Here is a 26,232-nt window from a genome sequence, read left to right as displayed (position 1 = left end):
TGTATCTGTTCAGCATGTTCCCTTTGACGAATTTCATCCTGCAGCAGTTTAATTAAACGAATTGTTTAAAAATTACCAATTTTTTTCGAATCGTGTAACTTTAGCCATCGAATATAAAAAGTCCGGACAGATACACAGCGAAATGTGTTAACCGGGGGGCAGAGTCAAGTGCACGGATATCTAATAATTTCCGAAACCAATTTTTGCCATATTCGCTACCTTCCATCCTATGCTTCCATCCTATTTGCTTTTTTATACTCTTTAAATCTCTCTCCAAAACTATGTGCGATATGGAAAAATATGTTATACGTTATAATGTTAATACAACGTCAACTAATATCTCGCTAGTTTGGAAACGCGTTAGACTGAATGTCAGCTAGAAAAATATATACGCAGGAGGTTCCAAAGGCATCGCAAGATCAAACATACGAGATTATAGTACGTCTACCTCGATATCGAGCAAACCCTTCGTTCGAAACATTTTTTCGTATCGTTCGTGTTTTTCGAGATACTTCGGTGGTCCGAGACAAACTGGACACGCTGTATATCAAGAAACTCGACGATAATATTTTATTAAATAGCTTACGATTACTGCTTGAAATAACGTTAGCGGTGCTCGTGCCAGTTTAGAAGAAACAACTTCATCTCTTGTACAATTTAGAAGTTGAGCAGCCCGAAAACAAACAGTTTGCAAAATAGATTTTTATTTCTGCGTGTCACGATGTTTCATTAGCAGAGCTGTAGCAATGATAAGCAGGAAAATCATTGCAGATCGTCTCGATTTAATTACATCCTGTCGGAGATAAGCTAGTGGCCGGATACTTTTTAATGATACTGTATTTCTGCCACTAATAATAAATAATTATATCTTTTCATAGAAGAGAAAACGTAACATTGTTTAAATTGTATTACGTTGTTAAATTGTTCAAATATGCTTTATCGACATCGTCCTCAAATATATATATATATACATTTATACACTTTTTAAACGTAATAAATCATAATAAGAGTGTTAGCTCCACGAATTTTCTTGATACACGAATGAAGAAAAAAGAAGAAAACAAAGATATAAAATAGAACGTTACAAATATTACATACACCTGTTATATCTGTATGAAATCAGAAAAATAGTAGCCTCAACATCGAAGTAATATCTTGTAGATACTACGTAAGCGTCAATAAGCGTCCTGCCTCCTTGTAGTTGGAAAAATTAGACGTTTCGTCGATGTAATTTTCTTCCAATATCTTTTCCAATTGAACAGTGTAATTTATTTAATCGCTTCTTTAGGAATACACGCTAATAATCATTGCATCGATATACGATTAGAGTGCGTTTTCAGTTTCTTTGGTAAACTAGTAACAAAAAGCTCGATAGATGTACGTAGACTTTCGCGATTGACCGTATCAATCGTAATATATAGAAGGAACGTCGTATTTTTATTATGTCAAACATAATAAATTACGAAAATGGGTTTGTCGAACGCTCGTCTAACAAATACACAAGCGCGAAAATACAAACATCCAGACAACTCGTATTATTCGCTATATCTATAATTAAATATTAGCCAACGTAGTAGCGATGAAAAAATAAGTTAATTTAATTACAAAGTGTTTGGAACATTACATACGTAAAATACATTTGCAAACAAATGTACTCGGTGTTAGTGTTGATCAAATGTAATCAGGTACATAAGTTAATATATGTACATATTTAATTTTATTCGTAATATTTAGACTACATTACTTTCATATATATATATATATATAAAAATAAGTTAATTTAATTACAAAGTGTTTGGAACATTACATACGTAAAATACATTTGCAAACAAATATACTCGGTGTTAGTGTTGATCAAATGTAATCAGGTACATAAGTTAATATATGTACATATTTAATTTTATTCGTAATATTTAGACTACATTACTTTCATATATATATATATATATATAAAAATAAGTTAATTTAATTACAAAGTGTTTGGAACATTACATACGTAAAATACATTTGCAAACAAATATACTCAGTGTTAGTGTTGATCAAATGTAATCAGGTACATAAGTTAATATATGTACATATTTAATTTTATTCGTAATATTTAGACTACATTACTTTCATATATATATAAATAAGTTAATTTAATTACAAAGTGTTTGGAACATTACATACGTAAAATACATTTGCAAACAAATATACTCAGTGTTAGTGTTGATCAAATGTAATCAGGTACATAAGTTAATATATGTACATATTTAATTTTATTCGTAATATTTAGACTACATTACTTTTAAATATATATATATATATATATATCGTATATAAAAGGTGAAAAAAAAAGAATCTTAAAAACAATATGAAATATTAAATTTGTAAGTTTAAATTATAAGCTTAATTACATTGTAAATTATAAAAACGATCAGAATTACTCGACGATACCCGTTCAACGTTTAATTTTCTTATAGTATATTCGTTTTTCAATGTTTGATGAAAGTAACATATATTTATCTTTAATCCATAGTCGATAGAATTAAAAATACATAAAGTTAACGCATATATACACATATGTATGTGCATATGCGTGCAATGAATGTACAGGGTACTTCATTCACACATTTATCATTCTTTTATATTTGTTAATAAGTTGTTGGAAATTATCAAAACATTAAAAATATTTCGGACATCTATTTAAAATATACATACAACTTCCCTGAATGACCGTCTCATATATATATATATATGATATGATATATATATATATATCATACATTCTTTCTTATTTATTACTCATAATGTAATAATAATAATAATGAAGCAAAAATGAAAAAATGCAGTGGCAGTTGATATCAATGTAATGCCAAAAATATACGTATGTAGTTATTAAAGTAGTATTCTATAATATTGTAACGTTCTTGTCGATACGCGTGCACGTGGTCTTGCGGCCCAAGAAAACCATCGATACTATTGTATACGTGTGTACCTATGTACGTACATACGCACATATACAAGTTACCTACAGGGTAGACAGTACGAGTGAAATATCAATGTAAATACGTTTCGTAATTCGAGTCAGTTGTCACTCGGCAATATACCGTAACCGTACCGAAACTATATTCAATTTATTGAAAAATTACATAATATAATGAAATCTTGGGCTTAGAATATTATAACCGATAAGATCGAAAATGTTATCTCCCCGCAATAAAGAATCTTTTAACGGCAAGATATGACATTTTTACCTAATTATACTACTATACTGCTATGCTTTTATTATACGACTATATAAGATACAAAAGGCATTGTTGATTACAGGTGTACGAGTTTATAAAGCACAAGTACGAAATCTATCGCATAACTAAAAAATTGTTTCACATCGAGTCAACTCGTCATGTCGTGATTAACAGGAAAAAGAATTTTGAATGAACAAACTGTTGTAGCGGTCATTTTCTGGAATCGATCGAAATGCTTGTTTCGCTGGAATCGAGACACTGGCCTCTATGGAAAATCTTTCCGACTCTTCACATACGTATATTTTAGGCGTTCTCAAGCCGGTAAAAGCTCTCGGCTTGTTTGAAGCTGAACGATCGTTACCGGCAACAAGGAAGAAAAGGGGTAAAAGCGTGTGTACAAGCATCGTCAATAGTTGACTAGTGTATGGTGACTAGTTAACCAGTATCTCACCTGAAAGTCGCAGTGGATAATTTCGGCGTCGTCTAGAAGTCGAATAGTGGCGCGATGCACCACCGTAACGTCACTTTTACTACCAAATTTCAACATTTCTGCCCTCAAGTCGCCACCCGAATTATCCCCCCGACCCTCATCGTCTCCTGCCCCACAGCACCACACACTGCCAGCTAATTACTTTCGATTCACGTTATTCTTGATGTAAGTGATTATAACTGTCGCTGACACGCGACTTTTCAGTAATTTTTTCGTCAAGTCGATAAAACGCACGATGACACTACGCAACGAACGATACATAATCGTAGTAGAATAGCAAACTTTCTGTCAACCGGTCCCGTCTTCTGACCTACTGTTGCAATGATGCCATGTTTTCAACTCACGTAACAAACCCAATGTTGCCGTTCGGAAATACACCAATTGCGTAATACGATTGGTCCATAGCTAGACTATGGCGGGAATTTAAAAAATCAAATCACGAATAACCGGCGTTTGCGTTCTTTTAATCACGTTTATAAATAGAATAATTTATCAAACGCGTATACTGTTCTTTTCCATTTGTACTTAATCTTCGAATAAAATAAAATATAGCTTATCTTTGTCGATGGATCTGTTCCGTTATTATTAAAAATAGTTAATAGTTGTTAATTAGACATTATATATAGTTAATAGTCGTGTTAGCTTGTACGTAACGTACCTCTTATTCTAATTAGACTCGTAAATAGTAAAAAATATTAACTGTTGGTGCGAACCATTCGCACTTTGTGATTTTTGTGAGGAAACGTAGAAAAAATAGGTGCCTTTAGTGATATACAAGATATTCGATATCTGTATAGCATTAACTATAAAGCAATTTCATTTCTACCAAAATATACCAACATTGAGTAAAACAATTCATTTTTTCCATAATCGTGTTCTCATTGTCGAATATCGTTCTTATCGAAATGTTGCTTGTGTACAAAGTTACAGTAGCTGCCCATAGAGGACACTAAAGGATGAATGACTTGTGTATTAAAGTAGTAAATCGAAATATGGTGGGGGTAAACTAGGGGCATTGAACAAAGGTTGACTGCGTTGGTCGAGGATTCGGCGGCGCATTCACGACTTAAACATGGCAGCGGCTACCAGCGTTGTCGTACTCGACAGAGGCAACAATACCACCTGCACGATTAATTTACACGGTGTGTGCGCGCGTGCAGATTGCTACAAACCATTAAATTTACGAGTTGACTATCGAGTTGTATTAAAATCTTCTTGACATAACGTGTAAAGAAACAATACAAGCATATACGAACACATACCGACATACACACACGACACGCGTGACACACACACGACACACACGTAACACACACGTACACACACGACACGTACACACACTTGTCGAATCATCTTTACGCCGAAAGGCAATATTCCACATCATCATGAGGTGTTGCTAAAAAAATTTCGACAGAAACTGATCGCGTGGGAACACAGTTTGAAAGAACGTACCATAAAATATATTGGCAACGTAACGCTCCCAGATCTGTGTCGTATTTTTATATTTTGTTCAAGAGGAAGACAAAGTGTGTGCGCGCCTTTACTCAAGCCTAACCTCCAGTTTTTGTGCTGTTTTCATACGTGTATCGTGTATCTACTAATTTATATATGCCTACGTTGTCATTAAACGTTTGCAGTTCAATTACAAGTTTAACGTGCCATTGCAATCAATTTTGCCATGTATTTTCATACATTAAATACATTTCGACATTTCTTTTAAAGTGGCCGTTTATTCGCGGCATCGTCATTGTAAACACACCGTACGTTTTCCTCAAATTTTTGAATATGAATGACATTTAGCTAAATGACAAACTTACACTTCAATTTTATTCGAACTAACAGTAGAAAGTTCGTTATTTTCGTAAACGACAGCAAAGAAGATGTTAAATTAAGATTTTGATCGAAATTTTTCATTTTGCAGGAGCTACTGTGGTATCATGGAGAGTAAATAATCAAGAACAACTGTTTGTCAGGTAAGATCATCGTTTCTGTGTACTATTTATGTCAATAGAAGTAGCTTACTGTTACGATTAATTACACGTACAATGGAACGCGCGACCAACCTTACCGCATTTATATAATTAATACAATGTAAATTTACTGTAAATGTACTATTTACATATCTACAAACGATTACTCATTCTCTTTTATGCGTATATTTTCATAGGACATTTGTCCTATCGGACATGTTTGCAACAAATGAAAATATTCATTGCTCTTTCGATAAGCTTACGTCGATACTATATAACGGATATCTAACGTCCTTCTGACATTGCAATTTATGTAATGAAAATTGAATAATTTTTAATGCGAAATATTGATTACAAGTGGATTACAAGTATAACAATAATTTATACTTTATCTGATTAAAGAGATGTATAAAGTTATATACCAGATATTCTTTTTTAAAAATTTCAAAATTTTCTGTATATATCATCGAGGAACATTGAATTTTATTATAAATGTTACAGAAAATTATGATGCGTTAATATAGTGACTCGTTTTGGCACCGTTAAATTTCTCATAGATGCATAAAAATCGGCACTCTACTTATCAGACAAGACAAACACATACATCTTATAAATCACAAATGTTATAAAAATATTAACGTTCTTGGCGGAAGAGCAGATGTACCGTGGTATTTTTTTCTCTAATTAAAAACAACAGTAACTTTTTTTAATTTTAATCAACCTTTGAAATGAATCTGTCTCGAAACTTCCTTTTCTCTGACTATTTAGAAGAATTTTATAGGTTAACTTTTTAAATATTCCTAATAATAGGGCTGGGTTGTGTCAAAATTGAACAGATACAATGGCGAATAAAAGAAAAATTAAAATTGGTACATTACGAATCTTTTGTAACTTTTGCATTAAAAAGTATAGTTTTATTCTTCTTCTTTCATAAACTTATAATATATATAATATATAATATAAGCTATATGTAAAATCTTAAAGGAAGCTTAGATCCGCAAAATGCTAGCAAAATATCGACGTTTCTTTTACAGTGTTTATTAAAATTGACGATTTTTAATATTTTCCGTTTATTGTATAATATATACGTTACGTGACGGAACAAAGTGTGTAGAAACTTGTAAAGTTGCAAATTAATTTGACGAGGTTCGTCGATATTATGAATACGTGTATATTGTCAAGTTGGCAAAAATACCGTGCAGCTTTTTAGCTCGTCCAAACAGGACAATCCTTGTCAAAGCGATGATTATTGGGAAAAATGATGTAACTGGACGACAAGAAAGATCTACAAAGTACGATTCATTGGGTTCTTAAAAGAGGATTACCGTTTTCTATTTTATAAACACAAATATATTTTTTAGAGGTTAACTACGTACTTGTGACGGATAGACATGACGATAGAAACTATGTCGTTTAGAAGGAAATAGATTGTAACCGTTCCTTAATTTGTTAAAAATATTGAGAAAATATATTATTTCGACGGAGAAAGATAAAATATTAACGTTAATTATTTATGGAAAACACAGAAAATTAAATCGTTCGTCCAACTAAATAGTAATAAACGAGAAGCAGATAACGTATATGTGTTTGTGAATAGAGTCATCGTATTAGGCAAGACACGCGTTGCAATAGAACGGACAAGTATTTTTAGTTAATCAGAGGCGCGTGACAATTTTCGTTCGTCTATGTATATGCATCGTTACCGTATAACCTTTCAATGCGCACACCAGTTACACGAGTAAGGTTTTAACGAGTGGGAGAAATATTATCGAAGGAAAATAGCGCGAGTATAGTAGAAACGACAGCATGCAAGACATGCGTGCACACCTGCTGTGAAAGAGCCGCTTAAAAGCGCGGTGCCCGTGACGATCGCTTTAAAAGCAGCAGTCCGAGAGCAGACGATGAAAAAACTGACGAAGCGAAGGCAAGGGCGCTCTGGACCAGTAGGTATATACCTTTTACACGAAGTTCAGGGCCCCTCGCCAGTTGCTAGTCATCGGTTCTTCCGACTTTAAAGGTGCTGTCAGGACCGCTTGTTTCTGCCCCTTTCGCCTATTCTTAAATACCAATCAATCGCCCTTCAAATATGCGTCGAAGGAACGCGCAACAGAAAATAAACAACGATAAAATCATCAAAATCATATTGGTCAAATCAGTTCGTAAATTTCACAAGCGCATAAACGATATAATTTTCTTACGTTTCGGTTGAAATTCAAAAAGAGGTGCGTCAGTTTGTAATGCTGGAATATGGTGAAAATTTCTAAGGACAGATATTTGACAAATATTTGATTTGGCGTGCTTATGTTTAGTCAATATATATATATACGTATAGGCAAAAAGTCGAAATTCTAAACGACAGCGAAAACTTCCATAACAAAGAGAGCCGACAAGCACGCTAGTAATTTACTCCAATTCCCGTGGAAACAGCTATAAAAGTTACATCGGTATGTCCGGTTTGATACGAATCTCTTTGTACGAGACGCGTCTAAGAAATACGTTCTTGTATAGTCGTAACATTCACGTATCTTCTCGTGTCTTTACATGTACATGTTTTTGAACTATCTACAAATACTCTGTTTATTATAGGTGTATAATTTTTTTTATTATTATTATTATTATCGTGTCAGCATTATTATTCTATTTGAAATTTCCAAATATTTTTCGCTGCTGTTTGTACGAATATCCTTAAGTAAAGTCATTTATATATATATATATATATCGATTTAAGGTAGATTTTCTTTTATCGTTACCGATGAATAGACTAAATTTTGATACTATTAGTTAACGAATCGATATTAACGAGTGTAACAATTATAATATTTCAATTTGAATATAAACGTCTATAAAAATGCCAAATATAATATCATTTCAATTTCATATACAATTAATTATAACCTATAACATTTTTCTTTTGTAATCGATAATATAGAGTATGTTTCTTACTTTACGTAGGTATTCTTAGTAATTTGTAATTCGAATAGGAACTGAAATATGCTTATGCCACAGTATCATCGTTTTGCTATGAAACAGAAAAACATAACCTATATTATATCGCCGTATACCGGAACCTTCCGTATCCGAATTAACGCGTAACTGTTCGGATAATACAACCTCCGTCTCTTTTTATTATTATTACTCTCTATATGTATATTTGAAAATCCACAATACAAGAACAATTACAAAAAATACGATAGAACGTAAACGTAATATTTTTCAAATTATCTATGGATTCTACATTTTGTTTATAGCTAAATTAAAATTTCGTCGGTACATCGAACAAAGTAGAATCATATTTCGTCTTGTGCCTCGAACCATCTAATCGTAAGTCCTCTCGCTGATGCCATAAACATCTCGAAATACGAAGGCATTTCATCGTCACTTTCATCGTAATCTTCTCTTTTTTACCACAAAGACTTAAAACGTCGACGATAATATGTGTCCAGGAGATTACAAGCAAATGAGATGTTTTTTTTTTTTCTTATTAAGCTTATGAAATCTCAATTAAGGTTTATTCGTTACATCCGTTACATGTCGTTGTACGAATAACAGACACGACAAAATAGCACCGTATTCCTCTATACTTTTCAACTTGAAGTCCGTTTAACTCTTAAGCGGTTTATGATTGTTCTGAAAAAAGCTGCGAAAGGTCTAGCACGTGATGTCTTCTTCGATTCGTAGACTAGCGGAGATTCGGCTGAGTTTCTAGACCGTTTAGCCATATTCTGTTAAATTTCGCGATTTATTAACTATATCTCACCGTTTGTATTGCGAGATCGTGGTGGAACAGCTCGTTCGCCACATACTATAGTACATATGCGATAATTCTTAAAAGTCCCCGGTACACGTCGAAACACGTTGCGACGACACGTCGGTTTCTCACGATGCATGTTACGACGCGCGTAGATCCGTATCGGTGAATCGAAACCAATCGGGAATACTCCTCAATTTTGTATTTTTTATGATCAACGTGGTCGCTGATATAAATTAACGACAACAACGTTGGAGTTGGAAAGTAATCGAATATTTTGAAACACGCGTTTCGACGTTGGTATCGCACCACGAATTGACACAAATTTTATGAAAGCAGAGTACATCGCAACACGCTTCAAGGATGTAGAGCGAGATTTAGCGTTTCAGACTTTGTATTCATTTCAGAGTAAATGGCGCAAGTATCAACTCTCGTCCACTGGCGAGAAATGCTCTCGCAACTCGCGATAGCTTTATCTCTCAACCTTTACTCGCTTACCTTTAGCCTGAAATCTTTCTAATGTATATATATCTATATTCTGTATCTATATTCGAGCTAATGTTGTATTCCGCGGTTGTTCCACGGTGGTCCTGCTTAGAAAACAAGATATGAAAACATTCTCATCGGTGGACATAATGTTTATCGCGTTGCACGAAGGGAACGGAATTATCCGAATTATCAATTGCTCTTTACGTTCGCTATCGTAATATTTATACGTCATCGGAAAATTCCGTAAAACTCGCCATAATTTATATCGCCGACGGGACCAAGTTCAATATAATATTCAATATAATTAATAAATATTAATAAGTCCGAGTCAAAGACGATACTTGAGGTTTACCTCATAGAATTTATACATGCTACTCGTAAGATACAATGGCTGGTTCATCGAACTAGCCGAGCATCCCGTCTTTACTCTCTAAGCTAGTTCCGAATGCTTATCGCGAATTTCTACTCGCGGAAATCTACTTATAAGCTTCGATACTCGAACGAATCGAATCCCTTACAAGTATCAAATGACGAGAAACCGAAAGGCGTTGCCACTTTGTTGAATTCTTCTAACGAACTTGGACAAATTGAACAGAAGCGTAGACTCGCGGTCGAACAGCGTCCATAGAAATTTTATATTGATATTCGCGGTTGCATCTATGTAGGACCGGGAAGAATGATTTTAAGCGGATTAAAGTTTGCATTCCATTCGGGAGTACCTTTTTTATTTTCGGAAGTAGCTGCTCGTAGAGCTTTCGAATCTGTCGCGTTTAGATTTCAGTCAGTTGTTCGCTTCAGAGTAGCGCCTCGTTCTTCTCTCTTTTTTTTTTTTCTCGAAATACTTATAGAGGCTTCGAGTCTAGTCAATGAACGTATCAACCTGCTTGCCACGTACTTGGAGCCATTGATAGTTACAACAACGTAAACGTGCCTTTGCGTTGTCGCGATTAACCTTGCTGCGTTCCACGCTGTTGCAAGCTTTCGGAATATCGTTATAGAGGGAGCCCGAGATGGTCGGGAGGACCAGAGTTGCTTGACGACTCCTTTAAATCGTATCCTCGCTGCCATATTAGCGATACGATCTTATTTATATATGCGACTTTTCGGCCAATACGCGAGCTTATCTTCATGATTGTTTCGAAAGTGGCAGTGGGAGTAAAGGTAAACGACAATTGGTCGGGACCAAACTCGCGCTACGTGTCAATGAGATCAAGCGAACAAGAGCGAAGAATAAAAAAAATCCGTGTAAACTTATATCCGAAAATGATTTATCGAAGGGTTGCAAGGGTTGGGAAATTTGTATCGATTGTTTTGGTAGTTGGATCTGATTCGATCCGACGCGATGACATTCGTGGAAAGATCCAAATTCTCTTAATCTGCGATCGGTATTTTCGAAGATCTCTCCCTTGTGGATAGTGCCGATTTGGAAACTCATCAAGTATAAGTCGTACACAAAGTGCATATCGTAATTCAGAAAGTACGTAGTCGTTGATTTTAATCGCAAAAGGAACCAGTCAGACGCTGGTAGGTATACGACCGTGACGCACACGAAATGAAATAGTCGCAGACTGAGGGAATCGAGGGAAAAAATCTTGGTGGTAGTAGGGCAAGTGGTATAGTTGGTGGACTAGCGACGTCGTAACTCGTACCGTAGACAAATGGACGTGTGGAGTACGGGGTAATATCGCTGATGCGACGCGGACGGACGTAGGACCTCTAAACTCACGTCACGTGACACGAGCAACGTAGCTGTAGAGTGGCAGTGGGGGTAATGTGACGTCAGGTAGTCGCTGAATTTCAGAAAGGGAATCGTCTGGCAACCCTGAACAGACGTCACAACGGCTGATAGAGGGCTCGAGCAGCGTTGCCAGAGGAAGGGCCTACACGACGTCATATCGTCCCCTTTGCTACTCTACTCTTCTCGTCGCGTCTACACGTTGCTGTATACGAATGGAGGTGGGAGGACCAACAACGTTGCCGTCGTCGCGTCGCGACGCGTTGAGACGTAAGACGAAATTCATGCCACGTGACACAAGCGACATAGCTGTAGAGCGACACTGGGAGTAATGTGACGTCATGTGGGCCCTTCTTCTGGCAACCCTGCACTCTGCACGCTATACATCGGATAGCGTAAACGATAACTGTCGATAAGAAGCAATTGTGATTCCGTATAACGCGAGTCTTAAAAGATCAACTAACTCTTCGATAAAGCATTCTCGGAGATAAGTTTAGGCAAACTTCTTTTTTCCCATTTGACCTCGTTAACACGCGGCGTAAGTTCGGTCGTGACTTCTGTAGATAATATAAGTATTCGGAGTTGCTGTGGCACAAAAGTAAACTGGCTTCAAAATTCGATTCTACTTTTATATCGTCGTACGATCAAATTGAATCCAGTTAGCTTGTTGCACCACGAATGCCTGGCAACTTGTAATTTATCATAGAAATAGCGATGCCGCTAGTATCGATAACGTATGTTATCGCGAAAATAAAATGAGGAAGACCGAGGAGATAGTTTACAAAACAAATAGGATTATCTGTCTCTTCTTTGTTCAAGATTCATTGTACGACCGAATCTTACCGTTAGGAAGAAATTGTTTAGTAATAGTCGTCTTTCGAACTTCGCTTTCGATGTTTCGAACATTCAATGTCGCTTGAGATCTCCGGAAAAGAGCCGTACGCAGCGGAAGGAAAAGAATTCGTCGGCATCGTAGTTGGCTTCACCAGAGTGTCGCACCCATACTGCTGTCCGTCTACATAAATTTAACTGAATTGATCGATTTATGGATTAAAAAACGAGAGGAGGATGCGCGATAGAGGCTTGTCCAGATGTTTCACGATCTCTATATTTCCCTGGCAAATAACCCTTGTTCTTCGCTAAGACAGACGTCTTGTCAATTCTTCTTATCTTATATACTCAGGTGGGTTAATCGGCATCTTCCTATTGCCGACTATGTACACTTGGGGTTAACGCGTCTTTCGTTTTGCTCGAGTCGCGTATTCACGCTCTTGCCAGTTTCACCGATATACAACTTCGCACACGAACAGAATATTTTGTAAACAGGCGATGTTTCTGGTCGTGGCGGTGGACCCTGCTGCGCAAGGAAAACCGTTTTCATATTGCTGTGGCGAAGGATTCTTCTGACGCGATCGGTTGTACCCTTAACGCGTGTAAGGAAAACCGCGTGGTGAGAAGATGGAATAGCGCGCGATACGTGGTTCGTATTCTCATAGACTAACACATGATATTTCAATTATCCCCTCTTGTACGAAGCGACGAATGCGGAGATAGCGCAGTGTTCTAACGAGATTGCGAGTAACCGTATATATTGTAAAAAGCAATGATTTTTCGAATTCCGAAACGGACCAGATACGTCGTTGTAGGACGAGCGCAGAAGAATTTCACGCAGGACGATGGATTTATACAGAGGCAATGATATTCGAATTCGAATGAAACCGACAGGGAAACCTGTTACATTTTAGGCTGGTTAACGGAGGAGTGGAATTAGCACGGACGTTTTGTATCGGGAAACTTAGTGGAGGAGGCGTGACATAGGTAGATCTCTCTAACAATCGTAACGGATACTCGAAATTCCTAGTTTGCATTTTTTATAACTCGAACTTTGATTCGTTGTCGTGCGTTAGAGGTAGAGATCTTACGATAACTTAAAGATTTTCTTTGAAAATGTACACACGTATCTGTATCGTTAATTTTCATGCAACACTACGCTGTAACGAATTCTCAGCGCTACTTTGCTTTTATTTAAATAGCTTTTTTACTTCGTGCGTAAATACGTAAGTACGTAAATACTGCCGCTTGAAATATCAATTTTACTTTCATGTAAAAATGCCAGTGTACGCGTTTATCGATATATTCTATGATAGAATTCAATCATTTTTATATAGCTTTTCCGTGAACAGGTACTGGACAATTATTTTGAAAATTATTTGGAAAATTGTTACTGTAAAATCATCGTTTCATCGTTGGCGTGCTGCACGAACATTTCCAACACCTCCAGGCGTTACTTAACTCTGTTTTCTGCTGCCATGTTCCACCTTTATCGTAATATGTAGTTTCTCTCTGGAAAAATTGTTAATTTTCTCGTAAAATATCTATTCAGTTAACAGGCTTTGAGTTCTTTCATTAAGATCGCCATTTTCAAGCCGTTCGCCGCAGGGATTTTTAAGACACGCGTTATCCGACTGCTTGATCAGCAGGGGCATCGACCTCTTTTTCTTTAAATCATTGTTAAACGAACGCAACAGTCATCGCACAATGCGAATCCTCTGTGATATATCTTTTCACGTGCCGTAGAATTCTAGTAATTAGTTTACGCGTGCCACGATCAAGAAAAGTTAAAAATCGCTACATTAGGTTAAAGTTTTACTTACCATTTGTTTACAATTTCATTAGTATTGTATTGTAAGATAGGTTACAGTTTCGATAGTTACCATTTCATTTTACCGCACGCGTGTATTCAAATTCTTCTTACGCTTTGAAAACTACCATCTCTTCGCTTGCTTCTTTAAATATTTTTTTAGGTACCATTTTTTAAATTTACCTTGGAAATTGCCATTATCTATGCCATCATCTTGTAATAAATAAACCATGAAAGTATAGATCGAACATCGGTCGTGTTGATTTATGCAATGAAATTGTGAAATTCATAAAAGGTTGATAGTTACCATTTGATTTTATCGTACGCATGTATTCAAATTCTTCTTACGCTTTGAAAACTACCATCTCTTCGCTTGCTTCTTTAAATATTTTTTTAGGTACCATTTTTTAAATTTACCTTGGAAATTGCCATTATCTATGCCATCATCTTGTAATAAATAAACCATGAAAGTATAGATCGAACATCGGTCGTGTCGATTTATGCAATGAAATTGTGAAATTCATAAAAGGTTGATAGGTTACAGTTTCGGTAGTTACCATTTCATTTTATCGCACGCATGTATTCAAATTCTTCTTACGCTTTGAAAACTACCATCTCTTCGCTTGCTTCTTTAAATATTTTTTTAGGTACCATTTTTTAAATTTACCTTGGAAATTGCCATTATCTATGCCATTATCTTGTAATAAATAAACCATGAAAGTATAGATCGAACATCGGTCGTGTTGATTTATGCAATGAAATTGTGAAATTTATAAAAAGTTGATAGTTACCATTTGATTTTACCGCACGCATGTATTCGAATTCTTCTTACGTTTTGAAAACCAGCATCTCTTCGCTTGCTTCTTTAAATATCTTTTTAGGTACCATTTTTTAAATTTACCTTGGAAATTGCCATTATCTATGCCATCATCTTGTAATAAATAAACCATGAAAGTATAGATCGAACATCGGTCGTGTCGATTTATGCAATGAAATTATGAAATTGGTAAAAGGTTTAACTTTTCCGATGTTCTCTCGCATGTAGACTCGCGTGTAGGCCGCGGATATTTATGCAATTTTATATTTTTATGAAGACGGTTAAAAAAGTTGAACGTAAGTAAAGATTTCTCTGTTTTAATGTTTCGATTTCATATAAAATATTCCTTTGAATCGTTGTTAGATTATTATTGTTAGAAACCTGTTTTATTTGTTAAAACGGCCGAGATTGGGATATAAAGATTGGAGAATCGCAGCAGGGTTCAATTCAGAGTTGATCACCTTATTAATACCTTTCGTAATTTTACGCTTTCTAATTTTTTTCATTTACTTTGAATAAAAGTAGTCACCAAAGAAACGCGTTGTTCTTTAAAGAACATATAACCGAAGGTAATTCCGCATATCGAAAAATATAGTAATTAGGAGAAGTATTTCTCCGCTATCGTATTTATTGCGGTATTTACATGGTAATTGATCAAGTCCAACCTTATTAAGATTTGTATCGCTTGGTAGTATTTTTCTACTACGAACACCGAAAAATCGGATATGTACTATGCGGATGAAACGCGAAGCTTGACGAAGAAACACTTTATTGGAAAATAAGCGTAAATAAGCAGATTCTTTCTGTAGCCAACGGAATATTTGCAAGAGCCGAGAAAGCTGAAATATGTAAAAATATCGCGTATACTAACGATACCCGTTTATCGAAATACGTCTATATAGACTTCCAAAACCTAGGACGACCAAGACATCGACAACGTCACTTGTACAAAGTTAACTCCCATCTTTTAAATTACCAATTTTTTGTTCTTCTTCCAAGTTGCAGGTTTGTTGTACGTTGTGCCAAAGAAATAACGAATCGTCTCGAAAGATTCCGCAAACAATGCCAAAAAAGGTGAATCTTTCACCAGCCACCCATTCCTTGAAAATAGAACATGTACAGGTTGTTCCAAACATCGTTTCAACGTACTACTTCGATATCGTATTTAGTTTAGGAAATAATCTGCAAAAACTGTACCCATAAGACGATGCGCACGTTTCTTCTCGTTTTGACAGCAACGCGGTATACGGTAAAGTAAAGTATTCTTTTCTTCTGGAAGAAAGTCGGAACAAAAATTTGAAGACCGGAACGCGAATGAAAGGGTGACTTTACTGTTGCGTCGTCGTCGACCAGTGGCATTGATTGTTCCTTTATCGCTGATTTATTGAAACCATTGGTACATTCACTTTTCAATCGCGTTCAAGATTTTCCACTTTTCGAAGTAGTTGAGCAATTCTCAATTACATTTCAGCTTCCGTTTCTATTTTTTTCACGTCATTAGCCGTACGTACACCTTTCAACGTTGTACATTTTTCCAATTTTTACGACACTTGCACGCTTTTCCTAACTTTCCAAGTAACTTTCGTTTCCCGCCAACGCTCGATACGGCGTTTCCTCTTCGATGACACGATGCACGAGATATTAACCGCGTACGATGTTACCTTCGTATCGAAGAAACGAAAGGCAGTGAGCGGAGTGAGAGGAAAGAAAACTATAGTTCGGTTAATTTTCGGTGATACATCGCCATATAATCACGTGTCTCGCGACAATGACAGAAATAAGTTTCTACGAGAGTTGGAACACTCTTGTAAGTCACTGTATCAATGTTTTATGCGACATGAGACGAGATCCTATGGCTTTTGCGCTTGGAATTAATGTATTTTCCTACTCTCTCCGACAGTAAATACATAAAAGAATAGTACGGAATGTATATATAAAGGGAAGAAATAGATATTAATTAAAGATGCGAATTAATAATAATACAATATAAGTTGATATCTACGATGCTTAAATTTTGAAACTCGAGTAATGCGTGCTCCACAATGCTATATAGACAGAAAATAATATCATGGAGCCTCCGGAGCAGAATCCAGTCGAATGGGAATGTTGTAGAATGCCGGCAAAAACCGCAGACCTCGAGATCATTAGTCTACGACCAAGCTTATAACCCAACGTGGCATTATACCGGGTGAAGTAAAATTTTAGCAAATGGTCTGGGATTAAAGTATTTTACTTAGAACAGAAAATTAGAAAATTTCGCAGATCTCGAAAGAACGCCGGTTACTCGCTGGAAATCTGTAAATCCTATCGTATAAATATTATCCGCTCAATTTTTATTTCGTCTCTAAGTTTTATTCTCTATATCGATATTGTAGATATTTTTAGTTTTACTGACATTCGTTTGGTAAGTCTAAAACGATACCTGATAAACACTCGATAGTTACGTAAAGCACGCTATCCTTTAGTTGCCTTTCTTATTACATATATCGTCTTATACGTGTCTGACTCGTCGAGGAATCGTTATTCGTGTTAACGTATCGATACGATCGTTAACGTACTTCTAAAAGGAATTTAGAAAATTAAGCCATTCTGCTAGGAATACTCTTGGAATAAAATTGCAAAGAAATAGCAGGATTATCGATATAATATCAACATATTACGAGATATCGATGCAACATCGAGCCAACGACTTGTACGATTCCACGCAGATATAACAGATGTATGTCATTTTTGTAACATTGTATTTTATCATTTTTTCACTTCTCTTTTCTCGATCAATGTGCTATAACGTGCACCGGAATGCGTGAAAAAAGTTCATGGACCTAACGTCTTTATTGTAATGTATTATACTCGAGGAATGTGCTATGTAGACTTCTCTAACTGACTGTACGTATATTATTCGTCTTGCTGTTGTTTATGTGTCGCTTGTTGCGAATTATCGTTAATAATTTTTTCCACACGCTCGTATAACACAACATATTATGTGTCATATTTTTACATAAGTACCATAAATAAAGCAATGCATGCAAATTTATTGAAATCGTTATCCAGTCAGCAATTTTTATTGGATATTGGATATTATTGTATGTACATTATATTTCTGCATAACCACCGTCAAAAGTTGCACGCTGATCCCCGTAATATCGCATATATATGTTTTCTAACATCGTGCCAGAAAAATATTGTAGATACTAAACAATAATATGGATTTATTAGTCGTATATAGTTTATAATCGTTTACGAGCTAAATAGGATCGTTTAGTGGTTTGTTTCTCTCGTAATCGCACTTTACGATTGGACAATTGATAAAATTCTGCTCGGTGACAGATTAGATATAAAGGCTTAAAGGATTAAATATAAAACCGTAAATACTATTGCAAACAATACGTGGTAAACAAGTATTATATTTCTTACATGTTCTCTCCTCGCTCGTTCAAAATGCTACTTTTGTAATTGTCGGAATTACAGACTACGATTAGTTAGAAGATGACACTAGCAGCTTTTCTTCGATTCTATGGAAGGTGGATGAGTTTGTAAAGCTTAAACGTGGGAAAAATAGCCAAGGAAAAAATAATAGTGTTTCTTCTTCTTTCTTGATTCAATTCTCTATACTTTGTCTAATAACGAGCCAGCTCTCCTACACCCGATACGTGTCTACAGTGGCTCACGAAAGTATTCGGATACTGTTAGAAACTTTTTACGCGCGTATTATACGAAACATTGAGCAAATCTCATTGGCATTGCAACGACAGCACTTGTCGCGTTCGTATGAATACGTAGAAGCTGCAAAATATTTATTGGAATCGTACACTTTGCAAAGATGTATGTGCACAGTCAATTATTCGCTATATATTATTATAATGAAGCACATCTTTAGCACCGATCGTACGTTCAAGACTACTTACTATTCACGCTGTATGTTAATTCTTCGCTAAGCGTACTTTTATTGTATGATACGTATATTTCTCAGTTGCTTTAAAATCGTATCGAAATTTCCAAATCAGAGAATCTCGCCTAATTTCGTTAAAAAATTAACATACTAACATTTACCCATTCGAGTTGACAATATTTCGTTTTATCAAATGCAAGACTCGTGCTGTCGATTGATTTATGAAAACTATCTTATACGTTCATTCATTCACGAGATATATGTCTGTGTAGGTTTATCCTTATCGTTTTCTAACGTCATTAGTTGCGTAAGCATACTGCCTTAATAAGCTACACGTTATATGTTATTAAGATATATGTTAACAAGATACAATTTGAGATTTATGAAATACACCGTATAATGTCGTATTTTTAGCGCCACTGAACAACAAGTCATCCTGTATATTGTACCTAGGTTGTATCGAAACAAAAATAACTTTTAAACGAAATATCTTACTTATATTCTCGTCTCTTACTTATATCGTCTGTTATTATTAAAAATGAAATAATAGGTCGATCGAAATTGTATCGAATTAAATTAAAGTTGCTCTTGTCTGTTATAATAAATCTGACGTAATCTGTACGCATCGACGTATTTATAAGAACGAACAGATTTGATTAGTCGCGGTAATAGGTTTTTAAATCGCGATAAGAAACGTAACATCATCATTCCTGAAGAATTTGCTCATTCTCAGCCTACTCGTCCATTTAGGTTAACTTGTGCACTTGCGTGTAATCGGATAAAGCTGACAAATCGTTTACATATTCTCTCTCTCTCTCTCTCTCTCTCTCTCGCGTACGCTCTCTATTGCTCACTCATTGACTATATGAATATTCATTAATTGTTCATTTAGAGAGCTATATTGTTTTAAAGATTGAAGAATTTGCCAACATGTCTGATATTTCTTCTTCTATGTAAATCAAATTGAGAATAAAAGATGCTTGAAAAGTAGAAAAATGATATTGTTCGCATCGTAGATGTAAAAGCCGAGCCGCCTTTTACTTGCATCCTGTTTTAACGCAGGTGTCCGTTTCAGAGTAAATCCGTCACGAGTTGCTCTCGAAGAGTGCGTCTCCGAGTATCTGAGAGTCACTGTCGAGTCGTCCAAGCGTCCACTCGCGAGCGATCTATCTCGAGTGCAACTCTCCATAGTTTTACTCTGAAACGCACACCTAGCTTTAGGTTCGAAGAATTGGATAATTATACGGAAAAGTGGATTTCAATACCCTTGAAACACGTTGTCAAAGTTGGCGCGCTCTCAACAACTTTTGCCTCTACGTGTCACCGACGCTCGGCCTTAGTTTTCCAGATGTTCGCAAACAACTTCCATACGATTCCTGTTACGATAATTTTGGAGTAGGCGAGCGCATCCTTCTGTAGTGCCAGCTAACTCGAAATTGATCAGAGAGATCATCATCGCTTTTAACATTAACAAGAAAGAAAGAGGAACGAGTCATGGGTTGGGCTCGAGTAGCTACCAGTAAGCAGTTGGAAATGTTAGTATGAAATAATTTTCAATGAATCTATCGATACAGAAAACGTCGCACCGTGTCTCGCAATCTGTCTATTCGTCTCGTGCGTACTGATAATTCGAGCCAGCGGATATCGCGTAACTCACGCGTAACAACGTACGATCATAGTTTTTGAATTATACGCAAAAGTATGTTGCGCAATGTACAATGTGTAAATAGAATATGTAAGGAATTTTCCGTTTTGCTTTTGCGTTATCTAATTATGTTTACAGAAAATGCTGAAAACGACCAGCTTGTACTTTACGACAGGCCTCCTCTCTAGACGTCTTCTCATGGATCCGATTACGCCGTGAATAGTTGCAGGTGTTACCCGGCACCGCTTGTTGATAAATTTGTTCTAATCTGTGAACCTTATTATCCCGACGTTTACAATGGGTGGTTGCTACGTTTACAGAGTAAATTTGTTGTATCTGATAAACGTCGACGGAGCACAGAGCGTACGTTTATAACGAACCCTTTGCATCGTCCCGAAGGCACACGTGTGCCCCGCATGTTCTGTTACAGAACCTGTATACAAATAATAATAAATCGTAGCAATCGAATTGACGATACACTTGGAAAATCGAATGAAATAAAAATGAAATCAAGCACGTGATAATATAACCCACTGATTTATCTTCTTCTACATGTATCAAAGATGATAGTACATGAACTATGTAAAAATGAGGTCACCTATATACCGGAATAAGATGTAATGGAAACTAAACGTAATCGAAGTCTCTTAGGAATATCTCGGAAACGAAGGTCGAGCGACGGTTTCACGTATAGAAAACAGTTATTCAGAACATTGGCCATGAAAACATACTTCAAGGTCATCGAAACGGCCCCGTCTTTTTCCCTATAATTATCAATGATTATTTAAAATGAAACGTTCAAAGCCCCGTGGTATCGTTATCCATCGATCATCACGTGTATCAGCTATCCCAGAAAAGTACCTACGGTCCAGGACCTTGTCCGGACACTTTATCGAACCAAGTAAGATCGTACAGACTGAATCGTTGAACGAATGGACACTGGAGTCTATGGAGCGTGTTTATGAAAATGAATATTCACAACTTGTTGTTTATCCCAGGTTTCCCGATTTATTCGTTGTTCTATATGCTTATTTCAGCGTATTCTAGAATACTAGCATCTTTGTGTCCTAGATACGCCCTTGTACGCCAGTACAACGATGATACACGCACGATCTCTAGCCCAAAGTAGTCGCCGATGACCTCACATTGCGACCATATGCGATTATAAACGTATAACGGAAATATATCGTTGTTTAATCTTCCGAACGCTATTACCCTAAGAGAGCTACTTCGTTACCAACGTCGAACATCTCGCATGTAACAGCATGTCGATAGTCGTAGTCTGTGTTAAACATCTAGTATAGGCTTATTAAATAAAAAGTACCTTTAGATTAATAAATTGGTGATCATGGAACGAACAGGTGAATGAACAGGAACTTGGTTCCGGAGGACACGTGCTTTTCCATGTGTTCGTTTGCTTTTCCCGATTTCTAGTTAGTTCGGTTGCCCTAATCGTTGCGATCGACGGGCGAAGAAGATAGCAATACCGCGCATGCTTTATAAAATCTCGAATGTACATTCTCTATTTAAGAAATCAAAGTGAAAGAAATCAAAATAAAAGAAATTGTGATTAAACAGGAAGGATAAGCAAACTCTAAGCTTACTAGTTATTTACTAAGTAACAGCGCTAAGGCGACTATACCAAGCTAACTGTGTAAATATTATTTGACATTTATACGTTTGTAAGATACATGTAATCGTAATCGCTGATACCTTACCAAGGAATATATCGTAACGCGTACAATTTTCGCGTAGTTTGATTTCTTCAGTCGTTTCGTTTACAGTCTCTCGCGTTTTCCTCTTCTTTTCTAGTTCTTTCCGTTCGGATCTTTTCTTTCTCGTTCGACTGCTCGTTGATATTCGCCGTTATCTACCACCCAATACATGGTCATAAACAAAATCGACAAATTCTTGAGGAACCAAGTTTTATTCATACGGTATTCTTCTTAAAGACACATCTGAAGAATATATAATTACGAAAACAAATTTATCATAAGACCATTACGAAACACGCCTCAAAATACGAATCAAATAGGGACGTCAAGTAACTGAACTTTTTCATTCGCTCTTTTTATCCCTTGTTCCCTTTATACTTTGTCTAATGGGCATTGGGTGTCTGACAACTGGTAGTAGAACCGGCCAGGGAGTGATTCTACGTGAAAAAGTAAAATCTTTCACAAAGCTTCGTTTTTGAGAAGATCAAAATCAGAATCGAGGCCCAGTCTCGATTCGGAGGATTTCTCAATAGACATTTCGCTGTTTCTTCGCGCTCTATATCCGAAAATAAATGTAGGGTTATCGAGAGAAGAGTGTCAGTGATCTGGTCAAAAAATCATCACTAAAGGAAAAGCTACTTCGATATTTGCTCCTTGAAACAAGGAGAAGTTTCCTTACGCGTTTCCTCGGAAGTTTCCTTAGACGACAGCGAATAACGCAGACGTTTAAGCGAGCCCATTTACCCTAGCAAACACGACGATGGTACCCCGCTGGGGGTAGCCACCCACATGCTATATTTTTATTTTTATTTTTTTATTCACTAAGATATAATATTCTACCAAATGTCCTTCTGGACAAATTGTAAAATCCAAATAAATAATTAAAAAAAAAAAAAAAAGAAGAAACCATGTATAATCGTTTGAAATTCGTATCAACTCTGACTGATTTTTTCATTGATTTTGATCGGGCTATGTAAGAACTTGGTCGTTTTTCCACTTTAACTTACAAATGAAAAATCGGACGAAAGATATGAAAAAATGGCTGGAATAAAAATTATAGCGTGTGTAGTCGAGATGTAAACCCGTTTCACACGGATCTATGGTTTTAACATTCGGTATAACTTCCATTTCAACCATTTTTCATATCTTGTAACGTTTCTGATTTCTCGTCTGTAAGCGCTTACGCGGAAAGACCAGCTCGGATAAAGGGGTCGATCCCTGCCTTAAAGAAGAAAACGGACCCGAAGGAATTCGAAGACTCGGACGTTAAATAATTTCATGTTTTACATCGACGTATCCTCTTTCTAGCAATTCCAGCTCGACGTTTCACTTTCCCGTCCAATTCACTTTCTTTGTCGATGAATCTATCCTCGTAACGTATATCCGCTCTGATATTTCGATTTTAACGATACATTACGGTTTATCGCTGTATAATTTACATTAAACGAGAGGCTACGAACGGCGACCACGTTACCAGGTGCGTTAAACTATGCTAGTCAATTATTTCTATCGACGTTTAATTTTTCTAGATAAATATAAATAACGTGGAGAATAATTATTATTCCCATAGTATCTCGTACCACCTTTGTATTTGAGGTGGATAGGTCGTGATAGGTATTGATAAAGTACTAAGGTATAATTTTTTTATTTATTTATTTGGATTTTTTTTTTACAATTTGTCCAGAAGGACATTTGGTAAAGTATTATATCTAGGTGGAAGTGAATGAAAAAAAAAGAAAAATAAAATATAGCATGTGGGTGGCTACCCCCAGTGGGGTACCATCGTCGTGTTTGCTAGGTCATATCCTTTCTGAGGTCTGTTGGGTGTTTCCTTTTCAGCCTTCTTTCAATGTTTGTTGTTAAGCTATAATTGTCAATGAATTTATTTGTAACACTCCGTATGGGGACCCGCAGTTGCGCTAACGATCCCTGGTTCGCGACTACAAATTCGGTTTTCGGGCGGCGCCATACAGTGTCGAATCCGGACGATGATTGTCCACGATGCGTCTCGCAGCTCTAGCCAATTATTAACTGACTGTTCGTCACGATGATGCTACAGAGGAAAACTATGACGGGATGTGTCTAAGGATACAAGATCGTCGGATTCGTCGAGGAGAGCTTGGTTCGGGAAATGGATGTTGCTGATAATTAATCAATTTGTTTGGTGGTTGGAGAAGGATGCTAACCGCCTTTGAGAGAAAGTTGCTAGCGGGAAACATCGTACGTGAGAAAAATAGACTTTCGTGTAGTAGTCGGTGATGCGTTTAGGGACTGTTAGAACAAAGGCTGTTTGTTTCTTTGGAGAATCCTAGCTAACAATCCTAAGATCTATAGTGGGTCCTTAGGCTAGCTGAAAATATTCTATGAGGATGTATCGACATCTGGCGATCATCTTGTCCGAAGGATAGGGTCTTTGTGTAGCGAGCCACGGGACAGAAACCGTTGGAAAGTTTACTGTCCACTACATATTTATCATTTGTCAACGAACTGCAATTTCATTGACATAACTCACTTGCTGCATGCAACTTTCCTTAAATAGGATCTGTTTAAATTTGAAGCGAGCCTGTTTTGTAATACAGTTCCATCTGAATCGTGAAATTGAAAAATACGAAACGTCTTTGAGCTTTTGATCCGCGTTCCGTGTTCGACAAAATCTGATTCTTGAATTCTTGAATTCTCGATAACTAAACTCCGACCCTGACTTATGCCCGTCTAATTGCACTGAAACGCGACTCAAACACACCTCGTCTATACCGATTGGTAACGTCTTGCCGACGTTCCAATACTCTGGCCGAATTTCTCTCTTAAAAGGCAATTTTACAGGATGCTCGGCGTAACTGGGGCAAGCTGTTGCCGCGAATCGATAGAGGATAACAAAAAATTTTCCAAGGCAAAATTAAATAGTTTCGAATAACGCACGATCCGGTGTATACAAGCCCAAGACTCGAAGCTGAAATATTCTCGATAGCATCGTATCGAAAAGTGTTTCAGATAAAAGTCGAACGGCTTCGAGGGGTGCATATTCTCATGCTATTAGCTTTTCTGCGTGCGAGCGTGCAAAGGTCACGCGAAGGTTTCTTTCTCCAGATGGAATCATGTATTTCTTAATGTTGAGGCTATTAGATGCAGATACAGAGAACCATCGATCGATGTATAAAAGAAATTATAGGTCCGTTTGAGAAGATAGGTGTGATTTTTAAATATTGGAAATGCCATCACTTTCACGATGTATGTACACTGTACGCACTGGATCGTACATCATCCGAAACCGTTTAATTTGACCTAATGAAATTCTCTTTATCCTATATTTACAATATATAGGCTAAATAAATAGGCTATAGGCTACACGTCTCTGTTGGATGTGACGTCGGCTATGTTGTCTTCCTCGTTGAAAAAAAGCCATTTAACAATTTGTTAGGCGTGTAATAAAACTAAGAATGTTTTATCTTTACAAGAAATTAATATATTTTCGTCGTTGTAAAATTTGTAAGCGTAATCGAACGTTGCACTTATCGGCTGCTTATGCATATGCTGCCAGCGAGGAAGCGTAACGATGAATTAATTTTTTATATAGCTACAGTAGGAAGAGCTTAAATTTATATTTACTTTTTTTTCTTTCTTTCTGTTTTCTTTTTCTTGTTTAATTAAAACATTCATTGGTGTCGGCCGTGGTCAGCTTTATTAGCATAATGACGACGGAAAGTTCTGTTTGCAGCAAGGCTTTTTGTCCACAATATTCTCATTTATCAGCAGCTTTCAGGACTGTACTTCGCTTAGAGTTTCACACGACCGTTCCAGGGTAAGGGTGACGCTGAAGAGAGAGAAAGAGAGAGAGAGAGAGAGAGAGAGAGAGAGAGAGAGAGAGA

General features: G+C 36.5%; 2 protein-coding genes across 9 annotated transcripts in view; one reads left to right on the top strand and one right to left on the bottom strand.

The window, feature by feature from the left end:
- Positions 1-4,045, bottom strand: part of Frmd5 (FERM domain containing) — a 146,660-nt gene extending 142,615 nt beyond the window's left edge. For 6 of the 7 annotated variants that reach the window (XR_011799748.1, XM_072002587.1, XM_072002588.1 and 3 more), the window contains exon 1: positions 3,679-4,044. Coding sequence is in view for 6 of the 7 variants with exons in the window: in XM_072002587.1 (XP_071858688.1) it covers positions 3,679-3,774 (96 nt within the window). In the remaining variant the exon portion in view is untranslated. Of the gene's footprint in view, positions 1-3,678 lie in introns of all 7 variants that reach the window. The other variant, XM_072002598.1, reaches the window with a different exon arrangement.
- Positions 4,046-4,708: 663 nt separating this feature from the next.
- The window catches only part of LOC139986744 (uncharacterized), a 39,220-nt gene continuing 17,696 nt past the window's right edge, over positions 4,709-26,232 (top strand). For both annotated transcript variants that reach the window (XM_072002312.1, XM_072002311.1), the window contains exons 1-2: positions 4,709-4,859; positions 5,639-5,690. In XM_072002312.1, the coding sequence (XP_071858413.1) occupies positions 4,790-4,859; positions 5,639-5,690 (122 nt within the window). In that variant the 5' untranslated portion in view covers positions 4,709-4,789. The remainder of the gene's footprint in view (positions 4,860-5,638; positions 5,691-26,232) is intronic.

This window comes from Bombus fervidus, chromosome 4 (assembly GCF_041682495.2).
Source record: "Bombus fervidus isolate BK054 chromosome 4, iyBomFerv1, whole genome shotgun sequence".
In the NCBI taxonomy this organism is placed as follows: Eukaryota; Metazoa; Arthropoda; class Insecta; order Hymenoptera; family Apidae; genus Bombus; species Bombus fervidus.
Note: the sequence above shows the minus strand (reverse complement) of the source record. Positions and strands in the feature narration are given on the sequence as shown.